Genomic DNA, 21,873 nt, shown 5'->3' with positions numbered 1-21,873 from the left:
CTTCTTGAAGTCTGAGGGTATTTCGCCTGTCTCATACATCTTGCTCACCAGATGGTAGAGTTTTGTCAGGACTGGCTCTCCCAAGGCCGTCAGTAGCTCTAATGGAATGTTGTCTACTCCTGGGGCCTTGTTTCAACTCAGGTCTTTCAGTGCTCTGTCAAACTCTTCACGCAGTATCATATCTCCCATTCCATCTTCATCTACATCCTCTTCCATTTCAATAATATTGTCCTCAAGTACATCACCCTTGTATAGACCCTCTATATACTCCTTCCACCTTTCTGCTTTCCCTTCTTTGCTTAGAACTGGGTTTCCATCTGAGCTCTTGATATTCCCTTACATTTGTCCTCTAGGCATCCCTACTTAGCCATATTGCACTTCCTGTCGATCTCACTTCTGAGATGTTTGTATTCCTTTTTACCTGCTTCATTTACTGCATTTTTATATTTTCTCCTTTCATCAATTAAATTCAATATTTCTTCTATTACCCAAGAATTTCTACTAGCCCTCGTCTTTTTACCTACTTGATCCTCTGCTGCCTTCACTACATCATCCCTCAGAGCTACCCATTCTTCTTCTACTGTATTTCTTTCCCCATTCTTGTCAATTGTTCCCTTATGCTCTCCCTGAAACTCTGTACAACCTCTGTTTTAGTCAGTTTATCCAGGTCCCATCTCCTTAAATTCCCAACTTTTTGCAGTTTCTATCGTTTTAATCTACAGTTCATAACCACATCTGCCCCTGGAAATATCTTACAATTTAAAACCTGGTTCCTAAATCACTGTCTTACCATTATATAATCTATGTGATACCTTCTAGTATCTCCAGGATTCTTCCAAGTATACAACCTTCTTTTATGATTCTTGAACCAAGTGTTAGCTATGATTAAGTTATGCTCTGTCTAAAATTCTACCAGATGGCTTCCTCTTTCATTTCTTACCCCCAGTCCATATTCACCTACTATGTTTCCTTCTCTTCCTTTTCCGACTCTCGAATTCCAGTCACCCATGACAACTAAATTTTCGTCTTCCTTCACTATCTGAATAATTTCTTTTATCTAATCATACATTTCATCGATTTCTTCATCATCCACAGAGCTAGTTGGCATATAAACCTGTACCACTGTAGTAGGCATGGGATTCGTGTCTAGCTTCTTCAAGCATAGTTGTAGCCAAATGTCCCTCAATGTTGTAATGGAGTTTGTGGTGTCAAGACTGTGTTACATTACGTTATAAGGTTGTAATGAACGTTTTAAGGTTACATACTGCATTGCGTGTAAATCATTTTGTAGATAGTGCATGGCAGATTGCCTGACAATATGAGAAAAACAACTGCAGCCTCCATTTTTAATGTTTTATTGTCAGACTGGAACTTAAGTTTGAAGTGCAGCAATTGAACCTGCAATCATTTCAAGCCCACATTTCACACAGGTTACTTTTACATGTAATGGAAATAAAGTGGAGGACAGTTCAAGGAAAAATATAGAAAATCTTTAAAAATAGTTCCTCATAAGAGTCACTCTAATTGGTAGTTTGGAATGGAAATGAGACCAGCTGCAGGACACGGACATTTCATTTATTGAGAACAGTGGAGTAGAGCAGCGAACATAGGCACAGTGAGAGCCCACCCACAGGTGGAGTGGGGGTGGGAGCGGGCACCGCACTGGCTGCTTGTGGGCGGCGGTGGCCGTGGGGTATCTCGTTGCTTTCCTCTTCCTGAGTAGGAGTGTTGTTCACTATGGTACCCATGATCCACTTCCTGTAGTAGCCGATGAACATGAAGTAGTTGCTTTTGGCCGGTGAGCTACAATTGCGCATGAAGTCATCTCTCACTGGTACCATGTCAGAGATGATGCCATTCAAAAACCTGAAGAGAAAGTATCACACAGATGTCACTTGTATTAACATATAGAAATATTTCAGGAATAGTAACTGTACGCAAGGAGCTGAATATTTTTCATTATGCTCTATGGTCAACTTTTTAATCCATTGAGATACTCCTATTTTATTCATTTATTTATTTCATTTCATATTTTTTACAGATATTGTGATATTGTAACAGTAATCCTATTGAGAAGGAGAACCTTCTGAGATCAGGAAGGAGTTGAGGAATATGTTAACATAAGACAAGGACATCACAGAACAGTACTATGTATAAAGTTTTAACAATAAACTATTGCTGTTTCTAATCCATTAAATTTTGGGAGTGCAACAGCCACACAGATACTACTTGTTCCACTGATATTTTGGCTGCATACCATTCAGCCATCCTCAGAGTGAGTCATAAGACTAACGACAAAGTCCCAAGTGTGGCCTCATATCATCCACTGTGGCAGTACTGCACATGTGGGTCACAGATGCTGGTTAATGGCAAAGAGGTACCCATGTGCCACCTGTGGTGAAAGCATTCTGACACACACCCTCATATTGATGCATATTCAGTGGTGGTAATACCTTGACAGATTCTCTGCAATTTAATTAAACCAAGAGCTGGACACCATGCCTTATCCGAATTAAAACCATTACAGTAGAGCGTCGATTATCCGAACGTCGGTCAACCGAACGACCGCTTAACCGAACTATGTACTCGCTCGCACCTGTTACTCTCCCATCCTACCGCCCATCATCCCCCTCACTCCCAAACCAAGCAATAGATTGCAATGAATGTGATGAAGACGACGTTCATGAATGGATGAATATTGATGATGCAGATCCAGAACACCAAATCATGCAGGACAGTGAGATTGTAAACGCCGTCACTGATAAAGATGACGCCACCAGCATCTCATCAATCAGTGCTCCAGAAAGTGAAGATGAAAGTATACCAACAGCTTCTGAGGTGTTCACTTGTTTAGATACTGCCTTGCGATGGTTTGAAGCCCAAGATGAAAGTGACCACTTTCAGATATCTGTAATGAAAAAAGTACGTGGCTTAGCTGCTCGTAAGTGTGTAGGCTTGCTTAGACAGACCAAAATAAAGGACTTTTTTAAACGTTAATTTTGTGTACTGTGTGTATTGTTCATGCAAAATGCATATGTAATATGTATATATTTTTGTTTAATAAACTGTGCCACATACTATATATTCCTACTGAAGTTGCCTTTGTATGTTACTTTGTAATACTAAAAGAGATGCCTGTTTTTATGAATAAATTTACTGTACAGTACTTCTTTTTGGCAAATAAACATGTACAGTTCGATTATCCGAACAAACCAGTTTTCCAAACACCCATGTCCCCCAATTACTTCGGATAATTGACGCTCTACTGTACCTCTATTTATTAAGTTATTGGTCAATGTAATATCTATGCCTTCCTTGAACACAAAATCCCAAAAGGAAGAGGGATATTAAAATATTCATGTCATTATAGTTCATCAAATGGTCCCTATCTGTACAATGTTCTGCCACAGCTATCTTATTTGGCTGTAGTATCTGTGTGTATCTTTGGTGTTCCACACACCTCTCATGAATGGTGCATGTTATCTGACCTACATATGATGTACCACAATTTCCACAAGGAATTGGATACACACCTTCCTTACATGACAATAACTCATATTGCTACTTGTACTTACGATAGTTAATGGAACCTGGAAATTAAAAGGGAAGTCACTACAGTTGGTTCGTCAGCTGCATTGAATAGCTGTTGCTTATCATTGATTGGTAGCTTAATATTTACTTGATCACAATCATATTTTAAAAGAAAATAATAACCTACATCTGTAACAATAGAATTCAGTTTACAATACAGTATAACATGTCACAAAGATTCAGAATGAACACTATGACTTATAGAGTAGAAAGAAAGAAGTTTCAATCATTGAGCCTGGCATTCAGATAATTTGTAGGAGGACTGGTTATGGGAATTTTTAAAAATTTTAGTTTTAGTTAGCAGGGTCTCCCAGTTTATTAATTTATGTTAGATGGGAGCTTGTTGAATATCTTATCACCAGAGTATACAGGGTGTTACAAAAAGGTACGGCCAAACTTTCAGTAATCATTCCTCACACACAAAGAAAGAAAATATGTTATGTGGACATGTCCAGAAACGCTTACTTTCCATGTTAGAGCTCATTTTATTACTTCTCTTCAAATCACATTAATCATGGAATGGAAACACACAGCAACAGAACGTGCCAGCATGACTTCAAACACTTTGTTACAGGAAATGTTCAAAATGTCCTCCATTAGCAAGGATACATGCATCCACCCTCCATCGCATGGAATCCCTGATGCACTGATGCAGCCCGGGAGAATGGCGTATTGTATCACAGCCATCCACAATACGAGCACGAAGAGTCTCTACATTTGGTACCGGGGTTGCGTAGACGAGAGCTTTCAAATGCCCCCATAAATGAAAGTCAAGAGGGTTGAGGTCAGGAGAGTGTGGAGGCCACGGAATTGGTCCACCTCTACCAATCCATCGGTCACCGAATCTGTTGTTGAGAAGCGTACGAACACTTTGACTGAAATGCGCAGGAGCTCCATCATGCATGAGCCACATGTTGTGTCGTACTTGTAAAGGCACATGTTCTAGCAGCACAGGTAGAGTATCCCATATGAAATCATGATAACGTGCTCCATTGAGTGTAGGTGGAAGAACATGGGGCCCAATCAAGACATCACCAACAATGCCTGCCCAAACGTTCACAGAAAATCTGTGTTGATGACGTGATTGCACAATTGCGTGCGGATTCTCGTCAGCCCACACATGTTGATTGTGAAAATTTACAATTTGATCACGAAACTAAAATGAGCTCTAATATGAAAATTAAGCGTTTCCGGACACATGTCCGCATAACATCTTTTCTTTATTTGTGTGTGAGGAATGTTTCCTGAAAGTTTGGCCATACCTTTTTGTAACACCCTGTATAACTCAATTCTGAACCCTGGGCATGGAGGCAAAGTCTACATGGAAACAATTTTTATGTCTTGTATTGTGACTGCATCACAGTTCAGTTGAAAAGTGCCCCATCGTTTTCACTCTTGTGTTGTAAACTCGGCCAGAAGTCGAAACAGTGTGAAAGAAGATTCACCGACCTAATGATTTTCTTCCATTGCTCCACTGCCCAAGTTTTACTGCTTCGACACCACATTTTCCTACTATGGGCCTTTGCGTCGCTGATGAGTGGTTACGGAATTCCAGCTCGCCCTGAAATTCCCTGCTTATGGAACTCCATTTGTGTTGTTCTTGTGCTAACAAAGTTCACAAGAATGACAATTATTATCAGCAACAAAAAGAATTAAGGTTTAAACTTATTGGGAAGCAAGTGTGATACTGCCAAGATCCTTAAAAAGGGCATCTGCAAGATATACAATTATCTATTTCACTCATTATTCTTACTGCTCACTTTTGCTGAGCAAACACTTTATTTACTTTAGTTGCACTGCCCCAATACTTAAGTCTGTAAGACAAGAAGGTATGACAATATGCAGAATAAGCCAACACTCTGGTCTTCAGGTGGACATTGTGACAGATGCTTCTAAGGGCATAACACAGTGAACTGAGCTTCTCCATTAGTTTAGCTATGAGTTGATAGTGGTTTAACTTGTTAAGTATGAGGGTAATCCCAAAAGTAAGTGCTGGGGCCACAGGGAGACTGTTTGGTGGCTATTGGCCACGCTGTTTTTTTCCTTGCTCCCTCCAATCTGTACAGAACCCACCACACATCCACTTGAGCTTCCAGTCCTGGCTTGGCAGCCAGTTGTAATGGAGCTCCTGTTAGCCACCTGGTGTGAATGTGGCACAGTTATTTGGTTTTTGAGTGCAAAAATGTTAACCTGATTGACATTTGTTGACAGTTGATGGAAGTATATGGAGAGTCATGCATGGATGTCAAAAAGGTCTGCAAGTGATGTTGGTAGTTTTCACATGGTTGAACTGAAATTCATGAGGAAAGAAATGAGACCACCAATTCCCAAAGAGGCAGTCACAGACGTTGAACAAATCATGCTTCAAGATCAGCCAATCACTCTCAACGAGCTCTGCAATGTTGTTCCTAAGGTTTCACCAAGCACCATTCACCAAACATTAACTGGAGTAAATTTCAGAAGTTGTGTGTAAGATGGGTCCCAAGAATTTGGATAGAAGGCCTCAAACACCAACATGTTGGAACTTTCTACCAATTTCTTTGACACTATGCAGATGAAAAGGACAACCTTTTGGATTCAATTGTCATGCTTGATGAAATCTGGGCTATCCACTTCACATCTGAGACCAAACAACAATCATGTGAGTGGCAGGCTGGCCGGAGTGGCCGTGCGGTTCTAGGCGCTACAGTCTGGAGCCAAGCGACCGCTACGGTTGCAGGTTCAAATCCTGCCTCGGGCATGGATGTGTGTGATGTCCTTAGGTTAGTTAGGTTTACTTAGTTCTAAGTTCTAGGCGACTGATAACCTCTGAAGTTAAGTCGCATAGTGCTCAGAGCCATTTGAACCATTTGTGAGTGGCAGCATTTCGTTTCATCCGAGCCATGAAAATTCAAAAGAACACAGGCTGCCAGTAAAGTCATGGCAACTGTGTTTTGGGATTGAAAGGGGAAATTGTCGGTCAACTTCATGGTTCCTGGGGCAACAACAAATGCCAGTAGGTATTATCAGACATTAAGAATACTCAGACAGGTGATTCAGAACTAAAGAAGAGCAATGTTGAGTAGGGGTCTAAGCCTTTTCTAAGAAAATGCTTGCCCCCACATGCCCATCAAACCGTGGAACTTCTGCAAACAGTCTGGATGGGACATCAGTACCCATCCACCCTACAGTCAGGACTTAGCGCCCACTGACTAACACTTGTTTCAGAAGTTGAAAGAACACTTGGCTGGAAGGCACTTCAGTGATGATGACAAGGTGAAAGATGAGGTAAAATGCTTCTTCAGAAGCATGGTGATGTGCTGGTATGACACTGGCATACAAAAACTGCTACAGCATTTACAAAAATGCATCAATCGAAATGGTGATTATGCAGAAAAATAGAAGAATGCTCAAGCTTCAAAACTATGTACAATTTATATTAAAGAAACTATTATTTATATTTTTTTAAAAAATTGGAGGCCTTACTTTTGGGATCACCCTCCTCGTATCTAGACCCTGAGGAATTTTCTTCATTCAGTAGTTGTATTTTTTGAAACTAATGTCTGCCGGTGGTGTTTGTAGTGTCTACATAAGTAAATGCAATGCAACTGTATTTAGTTGTTTATTACTCAGTGCAGTGTTTGCAGCCACTGTGGGGAAGTAATAACTTCATTTGGTGGCCAATGATTTGAAAGTGTTACCATTTCTGGCTAAGCTGTTTTCTGGGGGGCCTAACATTTGGATGACTATTTGCGACAATATTATGAAAATGACAGATTGCTACTGACCATACAGGGGAAATGTTGAACTGCAGACAGGCACAGCAAAAGATTGCTAACATTCAAGCTTTTGGCCAAAGGGCCTTCTTTCAAAGTGGTAAACACACACACATCCACACAAGCACAAATCACATGCACATGACCAAAGCCTCTGGGCCCTTTTAGCATCATAGATTAAGGGTCGACCTGTGACAGCAATCGCACAACTTGCGTACGGGCTGCTAGACGCTGCCGTGAGTACTAAGAGTGCATTGCGGTTGCAGGCACGCATGTTGCGTACGGGCTGCGAGGTGCTGCCACGAGCGCAACCGTATGTAAGTGTCGATGGAGTTCGGCCAGCTCTCATTTTGATGGCCTCTCATTTTTGCCTATATTCTCATTTGCTTAGTTACTTAGCTCTTATTCGTTTATGGGTCATGTTATAGTGCTCTCTTTCAGCCATTCTGATTGTTTTGATTTACTCCCAACTGAGAAGTGCTCATTTTGGCATTTCAGTTTTGCATATTTCTCATTTTGCTAATAATATGCTCCTTAACTTTTTACAGTTGAATTGATTAACATAGTCTCATGTACTGTGTTCATTTCAGCCTGTTCATATTTTGATGTTCTTTAAATACTGTAATAATTATCAGAAGCATTTCTTCCCTTAAACTTGTGTAAAGTATTCTCGATGTAGGATTTGTTCTGTGACACGGGTGTAAGGTTCTGAATATAAATTATATACGAAACTGTGCTTTAAAAGGAATTTATTTTTGCAGTTTGCACTACATCAGACGACAATTTTGTGATATGAGGAAGAAATTTGAGGGGCGAACCCATGGAAATAGTCTTAAGTGATCCTCTTTAAAAATAAAAAAATTGTGTGGCACACGTGGCACTGTAGGCACCATAAATTTATATATATAAAATTTATACATCACACCCTGAAGCAGGACTGTGCACAGCAACAGCGCCTGATGGAAGAAGCAATCTGTGGAAGAAATAGTTTTGGGTGGTGAGAAGGGTAGATAGCAAGGTATGGGTCGGAGAAGGTGTAGTGCTCCTTTTGAGAGCTTGAAGGAACATGGTGGGGACAGGGCAGGGCTACTAGGTGCAGGTGGGAGGTTGAGCAGGAGGGGGAGGGGGGTGGTGAGAGGAGTGGGAGAGGAGAGAGGTAGAGGAGGGGAAAAAAGAGAGAAGCTAGTGGGTGCATTGGTGGAATAGAAGGCTATGTAGTGCTGGAAAGGGGAAAGGCAAGGGGATAGGTGTCTGAAGGACAGGGCCTAGCAGAGGTTGACACCAGGGGGTTTCAGGAATGTAGAATATATTGTAGAGACAATTCCCAGCTGCACAATTCAGAAAAGTTTGTGTCAGTGGAAAGGATCCACATGGCGCAGGCTGTGAAGTAGTCATCAAAGTGAAGCACATTGTATTGGGCAGCATGCTCAGAAACTGGGTGGTCCAGCTGTTTATTGGATGCAGTTTGTCAGTGGCCATTCATGCAGGTAGACAGGTTGTCGATTGTCATGCCTGTGTAGAATGTAGCACAGTGGTTGCAGCTCAGCTTCCAGATTATATGATTGGTTTCACACGTAGCCCCGCTTTTGATGGGATAGGTGATGCTTCTGACCAGACTAGAGTAGGTGGTGGCAGGAGGATATATGGGACAGTTCTTGCACCTAGGTCTATTACAGGGATATGAGCCATGAGGCAAGGGATTTGGAGCAGAGGCTATGCAGGGATGGGTGAGGATACTGTGAAGATTTTGTGGGCGGCAGAGTACCACTATGAGAGGGGTGAGAAGAATAGTGATCAGGACATTTCTCATTTAAAGGCATGACGAGAGATTTCATATGAAAAAAATTCTTGTAGATTAATTTGGTACTGTTTCTATGCACTGATGTCACATTTCCTGACACTTTAGCACAACAAACAGGGCAGGTGCAAGCCTGAGCGGTGCCCCGTGCGAGCTGCTAAATTGCCACCTCCTGCCCCCCTCCCCCCCTTTTTTTTTTCAACAAAACATTTGTGGAATTTTATTTAAACAAATCTGTAGGAAATTTCAGCAGCAATAAATCATAGGTTTTGTTTTTACTTTTCAGATCTACCTAGGTTTCGGCCACTGAGTGGCCAGTCGCAAAGCTTTTAATATGTGCTTACATCTAAACTGTCATGTTGACAGTTACGTTCAGCATGATGGTATAGATGTAAACATAACTCAAAGCACTGAGAATAGCCACACTGTGCCCGAAATCTATATAGATCTGGAAAATAAAAACAAAAATTGCGACTGATTGGTGACATTCTCTACAGATTTGTACAAAACAGTCACTGGGCACCAGTTTAAAAGTGGAATCAAACCTGATTGAAGAAATGTAGCTAATTTTAATAAGCCTTGTGAATTTACAAAAATGTTCAAATGTGTGTGAAATCTTATGGGAATTAACTGCTAGGGTCATCAGTCCCTAAGCTTACACACTACTTAACCTATATTATCCTAAGGAGAAACACACACACCCATGCGCAAGGGAGGACTTGAACCTCCGCTGGGACCAGCCGCTCAGTCCATGACTGCAGCGCCTAAAGACAGCTCAGCTAATCCTGTGCGGCATGAACTTACAGTTGACGTAAATAAACATTTTCCAATGGTTGTGAACAATTACTGTATTCATCGGAAAACAAAATATATTTACAATTTAATGATAATTTTGTTTGAACAATAATATTTACAATAACTATTTAATGTTGAACAAAATAAGAAACAACACAGTAACTAACCAAGACACTGATCATAATATAAAAATTAAAAAAAAAAAATACTAGACAAATTGAATCTTCCTAGCTTTTGCTTGTGCAAACTCTTTCACACAATGTGTGTAATTTAAGTCCTCTGCAAGCTCGTGCTCAATCGATATTGTTGCAAGATAATTCAAACGAGTTTGGCTCATCGTTGATCTTTATCAATTTCAGTTTTGAGAAACTCCTCTCTCCACTCGCAACAGTCACTGGGAGTGTTAGGAGAATTCTAAGAGCAATGTTAACATTAGGGCAAAAATTATGTCTTCCTATAAACTTCAGAGTCTCTTTTGGACCTATTCCAGGTTTCAACAATGTTGAAAGCACTTTCAGTTCTTCCCTCAATTCCAGTGCATCAATGTTGCTTGACTCAAGATCTTGCAAAATCGCTGCGAGGTTTCTACACTTTGTGTCCAGGCTGTCAGGAGGTGCATTCTTCAGCTCGCCGATGTCGTAGAGAAAATCAAAATATCACAATGAGATTTCACTTAATTGAATCTCTCATCCAAAGATGTGGTTACTATATCTAAAAGATAATAGTAGGATTCAATGTTGCAACGTTTTGTTGGGTCATCTATTGTCTCATCCCTTCATTCATAAGTAAAGTGTATTGGCTTCTTACTTTGTTGCTGGGAAACACATATCTGTGGTAACGTTAGATCTTCTAGCTCTAATTCTGTAGCCAATTCTTTGGAATCCGTCAGGAAAGACACAAACTTTTCTTCTGTTCTGCATGTCTCAAAATATGCTTTCGTTTTTTCAAGCATTTCCACTGCCTCAGAAACATTTATGTCAATGGTCTGGAGGGTCTTACTGACTACACTGATGTGAAGCAGAATGTCGTACCAGTTACCAGAGAAGTGAGAAAGGTGTAAGTTTTTATTTGATTCACAAGTGACGTTGCTTCATGAGCGGTTATGCCATCGAATTCTTCTGATATCTGAACCAGTGCATCATAAACGCCTCCAATTTGAAACCTCAAGGGAGTAAGTGCATCAATGCGACTTTTCCTAGTATCGCTCAGTGGTTTCAGCGACAGGTTAGGCACACACTTCTTCAAGACATCACAACGTCGAACGGAGGACGAAAAGAAGTCCTACAAGCTTTTCACTGTCGAAAACATGTTGTTGTTGTTGTTGTTGTTGTTGTGGTCTTCAGTCCTGAGACTGGTTTGATGCAGCTCTCCATGCTACTCTATCCTGTGCAAGCTTCTTCATCTCCCAGTACCTACTGCAACCTACATCCTTCTGAATCTGCTTAGTGTATTCATCTCTTGGTCTCCCCCTATGATTTTTACCCTCCACGCTGTCCTCCAATACTAAATTGGTGATCCCTTGATGCCTCAGAACATGTCCTACCAACCGATCCCTTCTTCTGGTCAAGTTGTGCCACAAACTTCTCTTCTCCCCAATCCTATTCAATACTTCCTCATTAGTTATGTGATATACCCATCTAATCTTCAGCATTCTTCTGTAGCACCACATTTCAAAAGCTTCTATTCTCTTCTTGTCCAAACTATTTATTGTCCATGTTTCACTTCCATACATGGCTACACTCCATACAAATACTTTCAGAAATAACTTCCTGACACTTAAATCTATACTCGATGTTAACAAATTTCTCTTCTTCAGAAACGCTTTCCTTGCCATTGCCAGTCTACATTTTATATCCTCTCTACTTCGTCCATCAGTTATTTTGCTCCCCAAATAGCAAAACTCCTTTACTACTTTAAGTGTCTCATTTCCTAATCTAATACCCTCAGCATCACCCGACTTAACTCGACTACATTCCATTATCCTCGTTTTGCTTTTGTTGATGTTCATCTTATATCCTCCCTTCAAGACACCATCCATTCCGTTCAACTGCTCTTCCAAGTCCTTTGCTGTCTCTGACAGAATTACAATGTCATCGGCGAACCTCAAAGTTTTTATTTCTTCTCCATGGATTTTAATACCTACTCCGAATTTTTCTTTTGTTTCCTTTACTGCTTGCTCAATATAGAGATTGAATAACATCGGGGAGAGGCTACAACCCTGTCTTACTCCCTTCCCAACCACTGCTTCCCTTTCATGTCCCTCAACTCTTATAACTGCCATCTGGTTTCTGTACAAGTTGTAAATAGTCTTGCTCTCCCTGTATTTTACCCCTGCCACCTTTAGAATTTGAAAGAGAGTATTCCAGTCAACATTGTCAAAAGCTTTCTCTAAGTCTACAAATGCTAGAAACGTAGGTTTGCCTTTTCTTAATCTTTCTTCTAAGATAAGTCGTAAGGTCAGTATTGCCTCACGTGTTCCAGTATTTCTACGGAATCCAAACTGATCTTCCCTGAGGTCAGCTTCTACTAGTTTTTCCATTCGTTTGTAAAGAATTCGTGTTAGTACTTTGCAGCTGTGACTTATTAAACTGATTGTTCGGTAATTTTCACATCTGTCAACACCTGCTTTCTTTGGGATTGGAATTATTATATTCTTCTTGAAGTCTGAGGGTATTTCGCCTGTTTCATACATCTTGCTCACCAGATGGTAGAGTTTTGTCAAGACTGGCTCTCCCAAGGCCGTCAGTAGTTCCAATGGAATGTTGTCTACTCCGGGGGCCTTGTTTCGACTCAGGTCCTTCAGTGCTCTGTCAAACTCTTCACGCAGTATCGTATCTCCCATTTCATCTTCATCTACATCCTCTTCCATTTCCATAATATTGTCCTCAAGTGCATCGCCCTTGTATAGACCCTCTATATACTCCTTCCACCTTTCTGCTTTCCCTTCTTTGCTTAGAACTGGGTTTCCATCTGAGCTCTTGATGCTCATACATGTGGTTCTCTTATCTCCAAAGGTCTCTTTAATTTTCCTGTAGGCAGTATCTATCTTACCCCTAGTGAGATAAGCCTCTACGTCCTTACATTTGTCCTCTAGCCATCCCTGCTTAGCCATTTTGCACTTCCTGTCGATATCATTTTTGAGACGTTTGTATTCCTTTTTGCCTGCTTCATTTACTGCATTTTTATATTTTCTCCTTTCATCAATTAAATTCAACATTTCTTCTGTTACCCAAGGATTTCTACTAACCCTCTTCTTTTTACCTACTTGATCGTCTGCTGCCTTCACTACTTCATCCCTCAGAGCTACCCATTCTTCTTCTACTGTATTTCTTTCCCCCATTCCTTTCAATTGTTCCCTTATGCTCTCCCTGAAACTCTGTACAACCTCTGGTTCTTTCAGTTTATCCAGGTCCCATCTCCTTAAATTCCCACCTTTGTGCAGTTTCTTCAGTTTTAATCTACATGTTTAATCTACATAGCGGCATTGTTTAAACAAGATTCAATGAGTGACTGCTACATGGTACATAAAATGCTCTCTTGTTCATATCTGAAATTCCTTTCTGGAGACCAAACTTCTTTCCTTTCATGTTTGCTATATTGCCATATCCTTGCCCTCTCATACTACAGAATAGGATTTTTTTATCTTCCAAGAACTTGAGTACGACTTGCATCAAAGTGGAGCTTGAAGAATCGGGCACTGTAAGAAATCCCAGGAAATGCTCCCGAATTCAGACATCGTATACCCTGTCAAGTCTTGTCTCCTGGACGAAACGTACCACAACTGTCATCTGCTCAACTTTTGAAATATCTGGTGTGCAGTCCAGAATTATACTGTAATACGTTGCACATTTCATCATTAATAGAACATTGTTGGTTATAGATGATTCAATAAGATGAATTATTTCATTCTGTGTTTCTTTTCCAAGATAATGATGACCCTTCTTCTCACCTTACTTTGTTCTGTGCAGGTGCTCCATCATCACAGTGTTGAACGTTCCGAATAATTCAACGAGTTTCAAGAAGTTTCCGTTGTCAGGCTGAAAGAGTGTATCTGTACTTCCTCTCAATGGGAGACATTGCCGAGCCAGGAAATGAATTATTGCTATTAAGCGCTCAAGAACATTTTTCCGGTGTTTGCTTTCAGTATTCAGAAGCGTTTGATGATGGGCTTCGAAAGTTCGGGACTTTTTCAGTCCCTCGGAAAACATGATCCACTTTTTATGTGAATTCAAATGCTCGGTAGACTTCCCGTGACTTTCGAGATACGAAGCAACGTGCCGCCAGTCGCTTGTACCTTTCTTTGCAATTTTTACTGTAGATGACGTAAAAAGTTTGCAACAAAAGCAGAACACAGCATCCTTGCTCTTTGAGTATACCAACCAATGTCTGTCTGCTTCTTCTAAGTCCTTCAAAGAATAGCTGTAGTGCACAGGGCTGAAACGCCGTTTGTCCGCGTTTTTAGGACATTCTCCAGATTCCTCAATGCGCTTGGGAGGACCTCGCATGACCAAAGTCGTTCGAATGCAGTTGGTAATAATTTCTGGCCATCTTCCGGGATTTGAGTCAATTGTGTCTTCCAGTTTAGGCTCGCCTTCAATAGCTTGTCCGGTGGTGAGTACCTCGGCTGATGTTCCTCTGGTATTTCCCGAATCGGGTCGCCTAATTTCAGTTCTGCCTGATGATTCAGTCTCGGAACTTTCGTCACAAAGCAGGTCTTGAGTCCAGACGAGGTCTGTTGAACATGTTGTGGATGGCCAACCGTCAGCATTGCTGCTGTGTGCGGTGGTCGCAGTACTGTGTTTGTCAACTTTCTGGTCATGTCCCGAAGATAAAGCTGTAGCTGCAGTAGCTCGACTAGTTTCTATACTTTCAGGATCTATTTTCCCACCTCCCTTCTGCTAGGTCGTTCTCTCTTTGGCTTCAAATATCATTTTAGTGCATCCTTTTGCTCCTTATCGTCATCTTCCTTCAGCGCGCGTTTTTTTCCTATATTCACTGCCAAACAGTCTTTTTCTACCGCCGGACATGTTTCGAGCCAGCCTGTAAAGAACGATTACGTGAAACTAACTGTTGATGTCAGTGTACTAACTCCATTTGCAACACACTTCGCAGACAATTTCCTGATATCCCACTGCACGTAAACGGAAAATTATATTACTGTAGGATACACTGTTCAGGAGATGAAGTCATAAGAATTGAACCGCGTGAAATTGAATTTCAGGCCGAATTTCACTACAAACGCAGGTGAAAAGGTCAAAGAGTGGGGCAGAAGACAATGGAGAGAGGAAGAATAAGGAGATGGAGTAACATAATAATGCAATAAATACACGCTCGGGCATCGACTGGTACTATTGCTAGTCGAAATATGTTACACTACTGGCCATTAAAATTGCTACACCACGAGGATGACGTGCTACAGACGCGAAATTTAACCGACAGAAAGAAGATGCTGTGATATGCAAATGATTAGCTTTTCAGAGCACTCACACAAGGTTGGCGCCGGTGGCGACACCTACAACGTGCTGACATGAGGGAAGTTTCCGACCGATTTCTCATACATAAACAGCAGTTAACCGGAGTTGCCTGGTGAAACGTTGTTGTGATGCCTCGTGTAAGGAGGAGAAACGCGTACCATCACGTTTCCGACTTTGATAAAGATCGGATTGTAGCCTATCGCGATTGCGGTTTATAGTATCGCGACATTGCTGCTCGCGTTGGTCGAGATCCAATGACTGTTAGCAGAATATGGAATCAATGAGTTCAGGAGGGTAATACGGAACGCCGTGCTGGATCCCAACGGCCTCATATCACTAGCAGTCGAGATGACAGGTATCTTATCTGCATGGCTGTAACGGATCGTGCAGCCACGTCTTGATCCCTGAGTCAACAGATGGGGACGTTTGCAAGACAACAACCATCTGCACGAACAGTTCGACGACATTTGCAGCAGCATGGACTATCAGCTCGGAGACCATGCCTGTGGTTACCCTTGACGCTGCATCACAGACAGTAGCGCCTGCAGTGGTGTATTCAACGACGAACCTGTGTGGACGAATGGTGAAACGTCATTTTTCCGGATGAATCCAGGCTCTGTTTACAGCATCATGGTGGTCGCATCCGTGTTTGGCGACATCGCGGTGAACGCACATTGGAAGCGTGTATTCGTCATCGCCATACTGGCGTATCACCCGGTGTGATGGTATGGGGTGCCATTGGTTACACGTCTCGGTCACCTCTTGTTCGTATTGACGGCACTTTGAACTGTGGACGTTACGTTTCAGATGTGTTACGACCCGTGGGTCTATCCTTCATTCGATCCCTGCGAAACCCTACATTTCAGCAGGATAATGCACGACCACATGTTGCAGGTCCTGTACGGGCCTTTCTGGATACAGAAAATGTTTGACTGCTGCCCTGGCCAGCACATTCTCCAGATCTCTCACCAATTGAAAACGTCTGGTCAATGGTGGCCGAGTAACTGGCTCGTCACAACACGCCAGTCACTACTCTTGATGAACTGTGGTATCGTGTTGAAGCTGCATGGCCAGGTACATGGTGTACCTGTACACACCATCCAAGCTCAGTTTGACTCAATGCCCAGGCGTATCAAGGCCGTTACTATGGTCAGAGGTGGTTGTTCTGGGTACTGATTTCTCAGGATCTATGCACCCAAATTGCGTGAAAATGTAATCACATGTCAGTTCTAGTATAATATATTTGTCCAAAGAATACCCGTTTATCATCTGCATTTTTCCTTGGTGTAGCAATTTTAATGGCCAGTAATGTAAATCACTGCACTGCGGTATTTCATTTCAAAGAACTGACATCCGACATCTGTCGTAATCTCCATGTGTCACTTCTTTCGTGTCTGATTATGGAATAAAGGGTAATGAATTAGTCATCGCCGTATCACTTCACTTTTCTTCACTTTATTTACATTCTAGCTATTGTGACGACGCATGCTTATTTGCCGACTTGCCAATTTTTGAAGTAAGCAATCTTGAAGGAGAAATATTCTAACTTGCGAGTAACGTGCATGCGCAATACTAATTGTACGTTGCATGGAAAACACTTACCTATCACATCCCAGTTGCAAAAAAATGGTTCAAATGGCTCTGAGCACTATGGGACTCAACTGCTGAGGTCATCAGTCCCCTAGAACTTAGAACTAGTTAAACCTAACTAACCTAAGGACATCACAAACATCCATGCCCGAGGCAGGATTCGAACCTGCGACCGTAGCGGTCTTGCGGTTCCAGACTGCAGCGCCTTTAACCGCACGGCCACTTCGGCCGGCACGCAAGTTGCAAGTAATGCAGACGCACCAATTCTTCTATTCTTACGAAACACAATGAAAGTGCTTCTGACCAATCTTGACTCCCTCGGCCAGCCATCGAAGCGAATTCTGTAGTTTTCTTTGCAGAGAATGCAACAATATCTGTTGCCTGGAAAGGCGAAGTGGTGACGCGGCAGTGGCAGGAACTAGGTCACGTGACGAGGTACAGTGAAGCTACGATTAAACTAGCGTCCAAGAAGAAGAAGTAAGAAGCTCGCAATAAGAATGTGACCGATGATATGGATAAATGTATTATCAGGCAGCAATTTCTATGGCATTACGAACAATAGAAAGAAATACGAACTTTGCGAAAACTGCACAACTTTTGTCAAACAGAAATTAGCTTCAAAGCTAGTAAGGAAACCCTTAGAAGCAATGTTCTGTCTATGGATTTTCGTTGTAAAAGGTGTAAAATTAACGTTTTGTTTTGTGCGGACGAGAGGACATTGTTGCTAAAAGACCATACTTTCTCAGGTTTTCATCAGAATCAAAGCGACCATTACTTTACTAAGAAGAAACAGGGATTCACATGCATTATACAGTAAATAAATGTTGGCAAATTGATAACGCGCAAGTAGTATTGTCAAACAAAAGTGCCGGTCAGAGTTTAATTGTTGTTCATGCAGGAGGAGACAGGTGTTTAATGGCTCAAAAACCAAAATGTCCGACTATGACTCAGAAACGGATAACAAAAATTTTCAAAAATACGTCGAAACCCAACTTATGCCAGGCTTACTATCAATGTCTTTATGCCTTGCAACTACTCGCAGCGTATTTATCCATTCGGAGTACTTCTAGCCATTGTAGGTGTTGGACATGGTTGACTGTAGTAATGTTCGACCATTTTTTTCCATAATGCGGGAAGAATAAAACACTCGGAAACTGCCATTGAAGGGCTTAGCAAAATTGCTTCAGGCTCAACATGAAACTGCAGTATCGAACATTGCATTCGAATTTCCAAATTAGATTTCGTCTTCTGCAAAATTAGTTGTGAGTAAACGCGCGGCGTGTAAGAGGCTAGCAGCCTGCTTCCCCCTCTCTGTTCCTCCAGCGTAAACATGACGGTGCTGCCACAGTGGCGAGGAAGAAATTAGTCCTCCTTAACTCCCCTAGTTCAACAGGGGCGGCCGGCAAGTAGTCGAGGCTCCATGCCACAGTTCCCGTGGTGGCTCCCTCCGTGGTTTGGTTTCGAATCCCCTCTTGGGCATGAATGTTGAGTTTGTCCTAAAAAAAAGGGGGGGGGGGCAGATTTGCCGCACCTCGGGAAAGTACCGCCCCATGCGACCGCACGTTTGGCACGTGCCTTGCGCCGGCTCTAACAACAAACCATACTAAAAATGATACATTACAGAGAAATCTGCAATGGGCATATCACTGAAACAGTATATTTTTTGAAATTTGTTGTTGTTGTGGTCTTCAGTCCTGAGACTGGTTTGATGCACCTCTCCATGCTACTCTATACTGTGCAAGCTTCTTCATCTCCCAGTACTTACTGCAACCTACATCCTTCTGAATCTGCTTAGTGTATTCATCTCTTGGTCTCCCTCTACGATTTTTACCCTCCACACTGCCCTCCAATGCTAAATTTGTGATCCCCTGATGCCTCAGAACATGTCCTACCAACCAATCCCTTCTTCTAGTCAAGTTGTGCCACAAACTCCTCTTCTCCCCAATTCTATTCAATACCTCCTCATTAGTTATGTGATCTACCCATCTAATCTTCTGCATTCTTCTGTGGCACCACATTTCGAAAGCTTCTATTCTCTTCTTGTCCAAAATACACTCCTGGAAATTGAAATAAGAACACCGTGAATTCATTGTCCCAGGAAGGGGAAACTTTATTGACACATTCCTGGGGTCAGATACATCACATGATCACACTGACAGAACCACAGGCACATAGACACAGGCAACAGAGCATGCACAATGTCGGCACTAGTACAGTGTATATCAACCTTTCGCAGCAATGCAGGCTGCTATTCTCCCATGGAGACGATCGTAGAGATGCTGGATGTAGTCCTGTGGAATGGCTTGCCATGCCATTTCCACCTGGCGCCTCAGTTGGACCAGCGTTCGTGCTGGACGTGCAGACCGTGTGAGACGACGCTTCATCTAGTCCCAAACTGGCTGACACTGACGGCGGCGGTGCACAAATGCTGTGCAGCTAGCGCCATTCGACGGCCAACACCGCGGTTCCTGGTGTGTCCGCTGTGCCGTGCGTGTGATCATTGCTTGTACAGCCCTCTCGCAGTGCCTGGAGCAAGTATGGTGGGGTTGACACACCGGTGTCAATGTGTTCTTTTTTCCATTTCCAGGAGTGTATTTATTGTCCATGTTTCACTTCCATACATTGCTACAGTCCATACAAATACTTTCAGAAACGACTTCCTGACACTTAAATCTATACTGATTGTAAACAAATTTCTCTTCTTCAGAAACGCTTTCCTTGCCATTGCCAGTCTACATTTTATATCCTCTCTACTTCGACCTTCATCAGTTATTTTGCTCCCCAGATAGCAAAATTCCTTTACTACTTTAAGTAGTAATTCCCTCAGCATCACCCGACTTAATTCGACTACATTCCATTATCCTCGTTTTGCTTTTGTTGATGTTCATCATATACCCTCCTTTCAAGACACTGTCCATTCCGTTCAACTGCTCTTCCAAGACCTTTGCTGTCTCTGACAGAATTACAATGTCATCGGCGAACCTCAAGGTTTTTATTTCTTCTCCATGGATTTTAATGCCTACTCTGAACTTTTCTTTTGTTTCCTTTACTGCTTGCTCAATACACAGATTGAATAGCATCGGCGAGAGGCTACAACTGTGTCTCATTCCCTTCCCAATGACTGCTTCCCTTTTGTGCCCCTCGACTCTTATAACTGCCATCTGGTTTCTATACAAATTGTAATTAGCCTTTCGCTCCCTGTATTTTACCCCTGCCACCTTTAGAATTTGAAAGAGAGTATTCCAGTCAACATTATCAAAAGCTTTCTCTAAGTCTACAAATGCTAGAAACGTAGGTTTGCCTTTCCTTAATCTTCTTCTAAGGTAAGTCGTAAGGTCAGTATTGCCTCACGTGTTGCAACATTTCTGTGGAATCCAAACTGATCTTCCCCGAGGTCGGCTTCTACCAGTTTTTCCATTCGTCAGTAAAGAATTCGCGTTAGTATTTTGCAGCCGTGACTTATTAAACTGATAGTTCGGTAATTTTCACATCTGTCAACACCTGCTTTCTTTGGGATTGAAATTATTATATTCTTCTTGAAGTCTGAGGGTATTTCGCTTGTCTCGTACATCTTGCTCACCAGATGGTAGAGTTTTGTGAGGACTGGCTCTCCGAAGGCCGTCAGTAGTTCTACTGGAATGTTGTCTACTCCTAGGGCCTTGTTTCGACTCAGGTCGTTCAGTGCTCTGTTAAACTCTTCACGCAGTATCGTATCTCCCATTTCATCTTCATCTGCATCCTCTTCCATTTCTATAATACTGTCCTCAAGTACATCGCCCTTGTATAGACTCCTTCCACTTTTCTGCTTTCCCTTCTTTGCTGAAAACTGGGTTTCCATCTGAGCTCTTGATTTTCATACAAGTGGCTCTCGTTTCTCCAAAGGTCTCTTTAATTTTCCTGTAGGCAGTATCTATCTTGCCCCTAGTGATATATGCCTCTACATCCTTACATTTGTCCTCTAGCCATCCCTGCTTAGCCATTTTGCGCGTCCTGTTGATCTCATTTTTTAGAGGTTTGTATTCCTTTTTGCCTGCTTCATGTACTGCATTTTTGTATTTTCTCCTTTCATCAATTAAATTCAATATTTCTTCTGTTACCCAAGGATTTCTACTAGCCCTCGTCTTTTTACCTACTTGATCTTCTGCTGCCTTCACTACTTCATCCTTCAGAGCTACCCACTCTTCTTCTACTGTATTTCTTTCCGCCATTCGTGTCAATTGTTCCCTTATGCTCTCCCTGAAACTCTGTACAACCTCTGGTTTAGTCAGTTTATCCATGTCCCATCTCCTTAAATTCCCACCTTTTTGCAGTTTCTTCAGTTTTAGTCTGCAGTTCATAACCAATAGATTGTGATCAGAGTCCACATCTGCCCCTGGAAATGTCTTACAGTTTAAAACTTGGTTTCTAAATCTCTCTCATACCATTATATAATCCATCTGATACCTACTAGTATCTCCAGGTTTCTTCCATGTATACAACCTTCTTTTGTGATTCTTGTACCAAGTGTTAGCTATGATGCAAAATTCTACTAGACAGCTTCGTCTTTCATTTCTTAACCCCAATCCATATTCACCTCCTGCCACTGAACTTCACTAATTCCCACAATATCTAACTTTAACCCATCCATTTCCCGTTTTAAATTTTCTAACCTACCTGTCCGATTAAAGGATCTGACATTCCACGGTCTAATCCGTAGAACGCCAGTTTTCTTTCTCCTGATAGCGACGTCCTCCTGAGTAGTCCCCGCCCGGAGATCCGAATGGGGGACTATTTTACCTCCGGAATATTTTACCCAAGAGGACGCCATCATCATTTAACCATACAATAAAGCTGCATGCCCTCGGGAAAAATTATGGCTGTAGTTTCCCCT

General features: G+C 42.0%; 1 protein-coding gene across 1 annotated transcript in view; it reads right to left on the bottom strand.

The window, feature by feature from the left end:
- Positions 1 to 1,404: 1,404 nt before the first annotated feature.
- Positions 1,405 to 21,873, bottom strand: part of LOC124716794 — a 230,440-nt gene continuing 209,971 nt past the window's right edge. The window contains exon 8 of the mRNA XM_047243343.1: positions 1,405 to 1,866. Coding sequence (XP_047099299.1) covers positions 1,572 to 1,866 — 295 coding nt within the window. The 3' untranslated portion in view covers positions 1,405 to 1,571. The remainder of the gene's footprint in view (positions 1,867 to 21,873) is intronic.

The sequence above is a fragment of the Schistocerca piceifrons genome, chromosome 9 (genome assembly GCF_021461385.2).
Source record: "Schistocerca piceifrons isolate TAMUIC-IGC-003096 chromosome 9, iqSchPice1.1, whole genome shotgun sequence".
Lineage (NCBI taxonomy): Eukaryota > Metazoa > Arthropoda > Insecta > Orthoptera > Acrididae > Schistocerca > Schistocerca piceifrons.
Note: the sequence above shows the minus strand (reverse complement) of the source record. Positions and strands in the feature narration are given on the sequence as shown.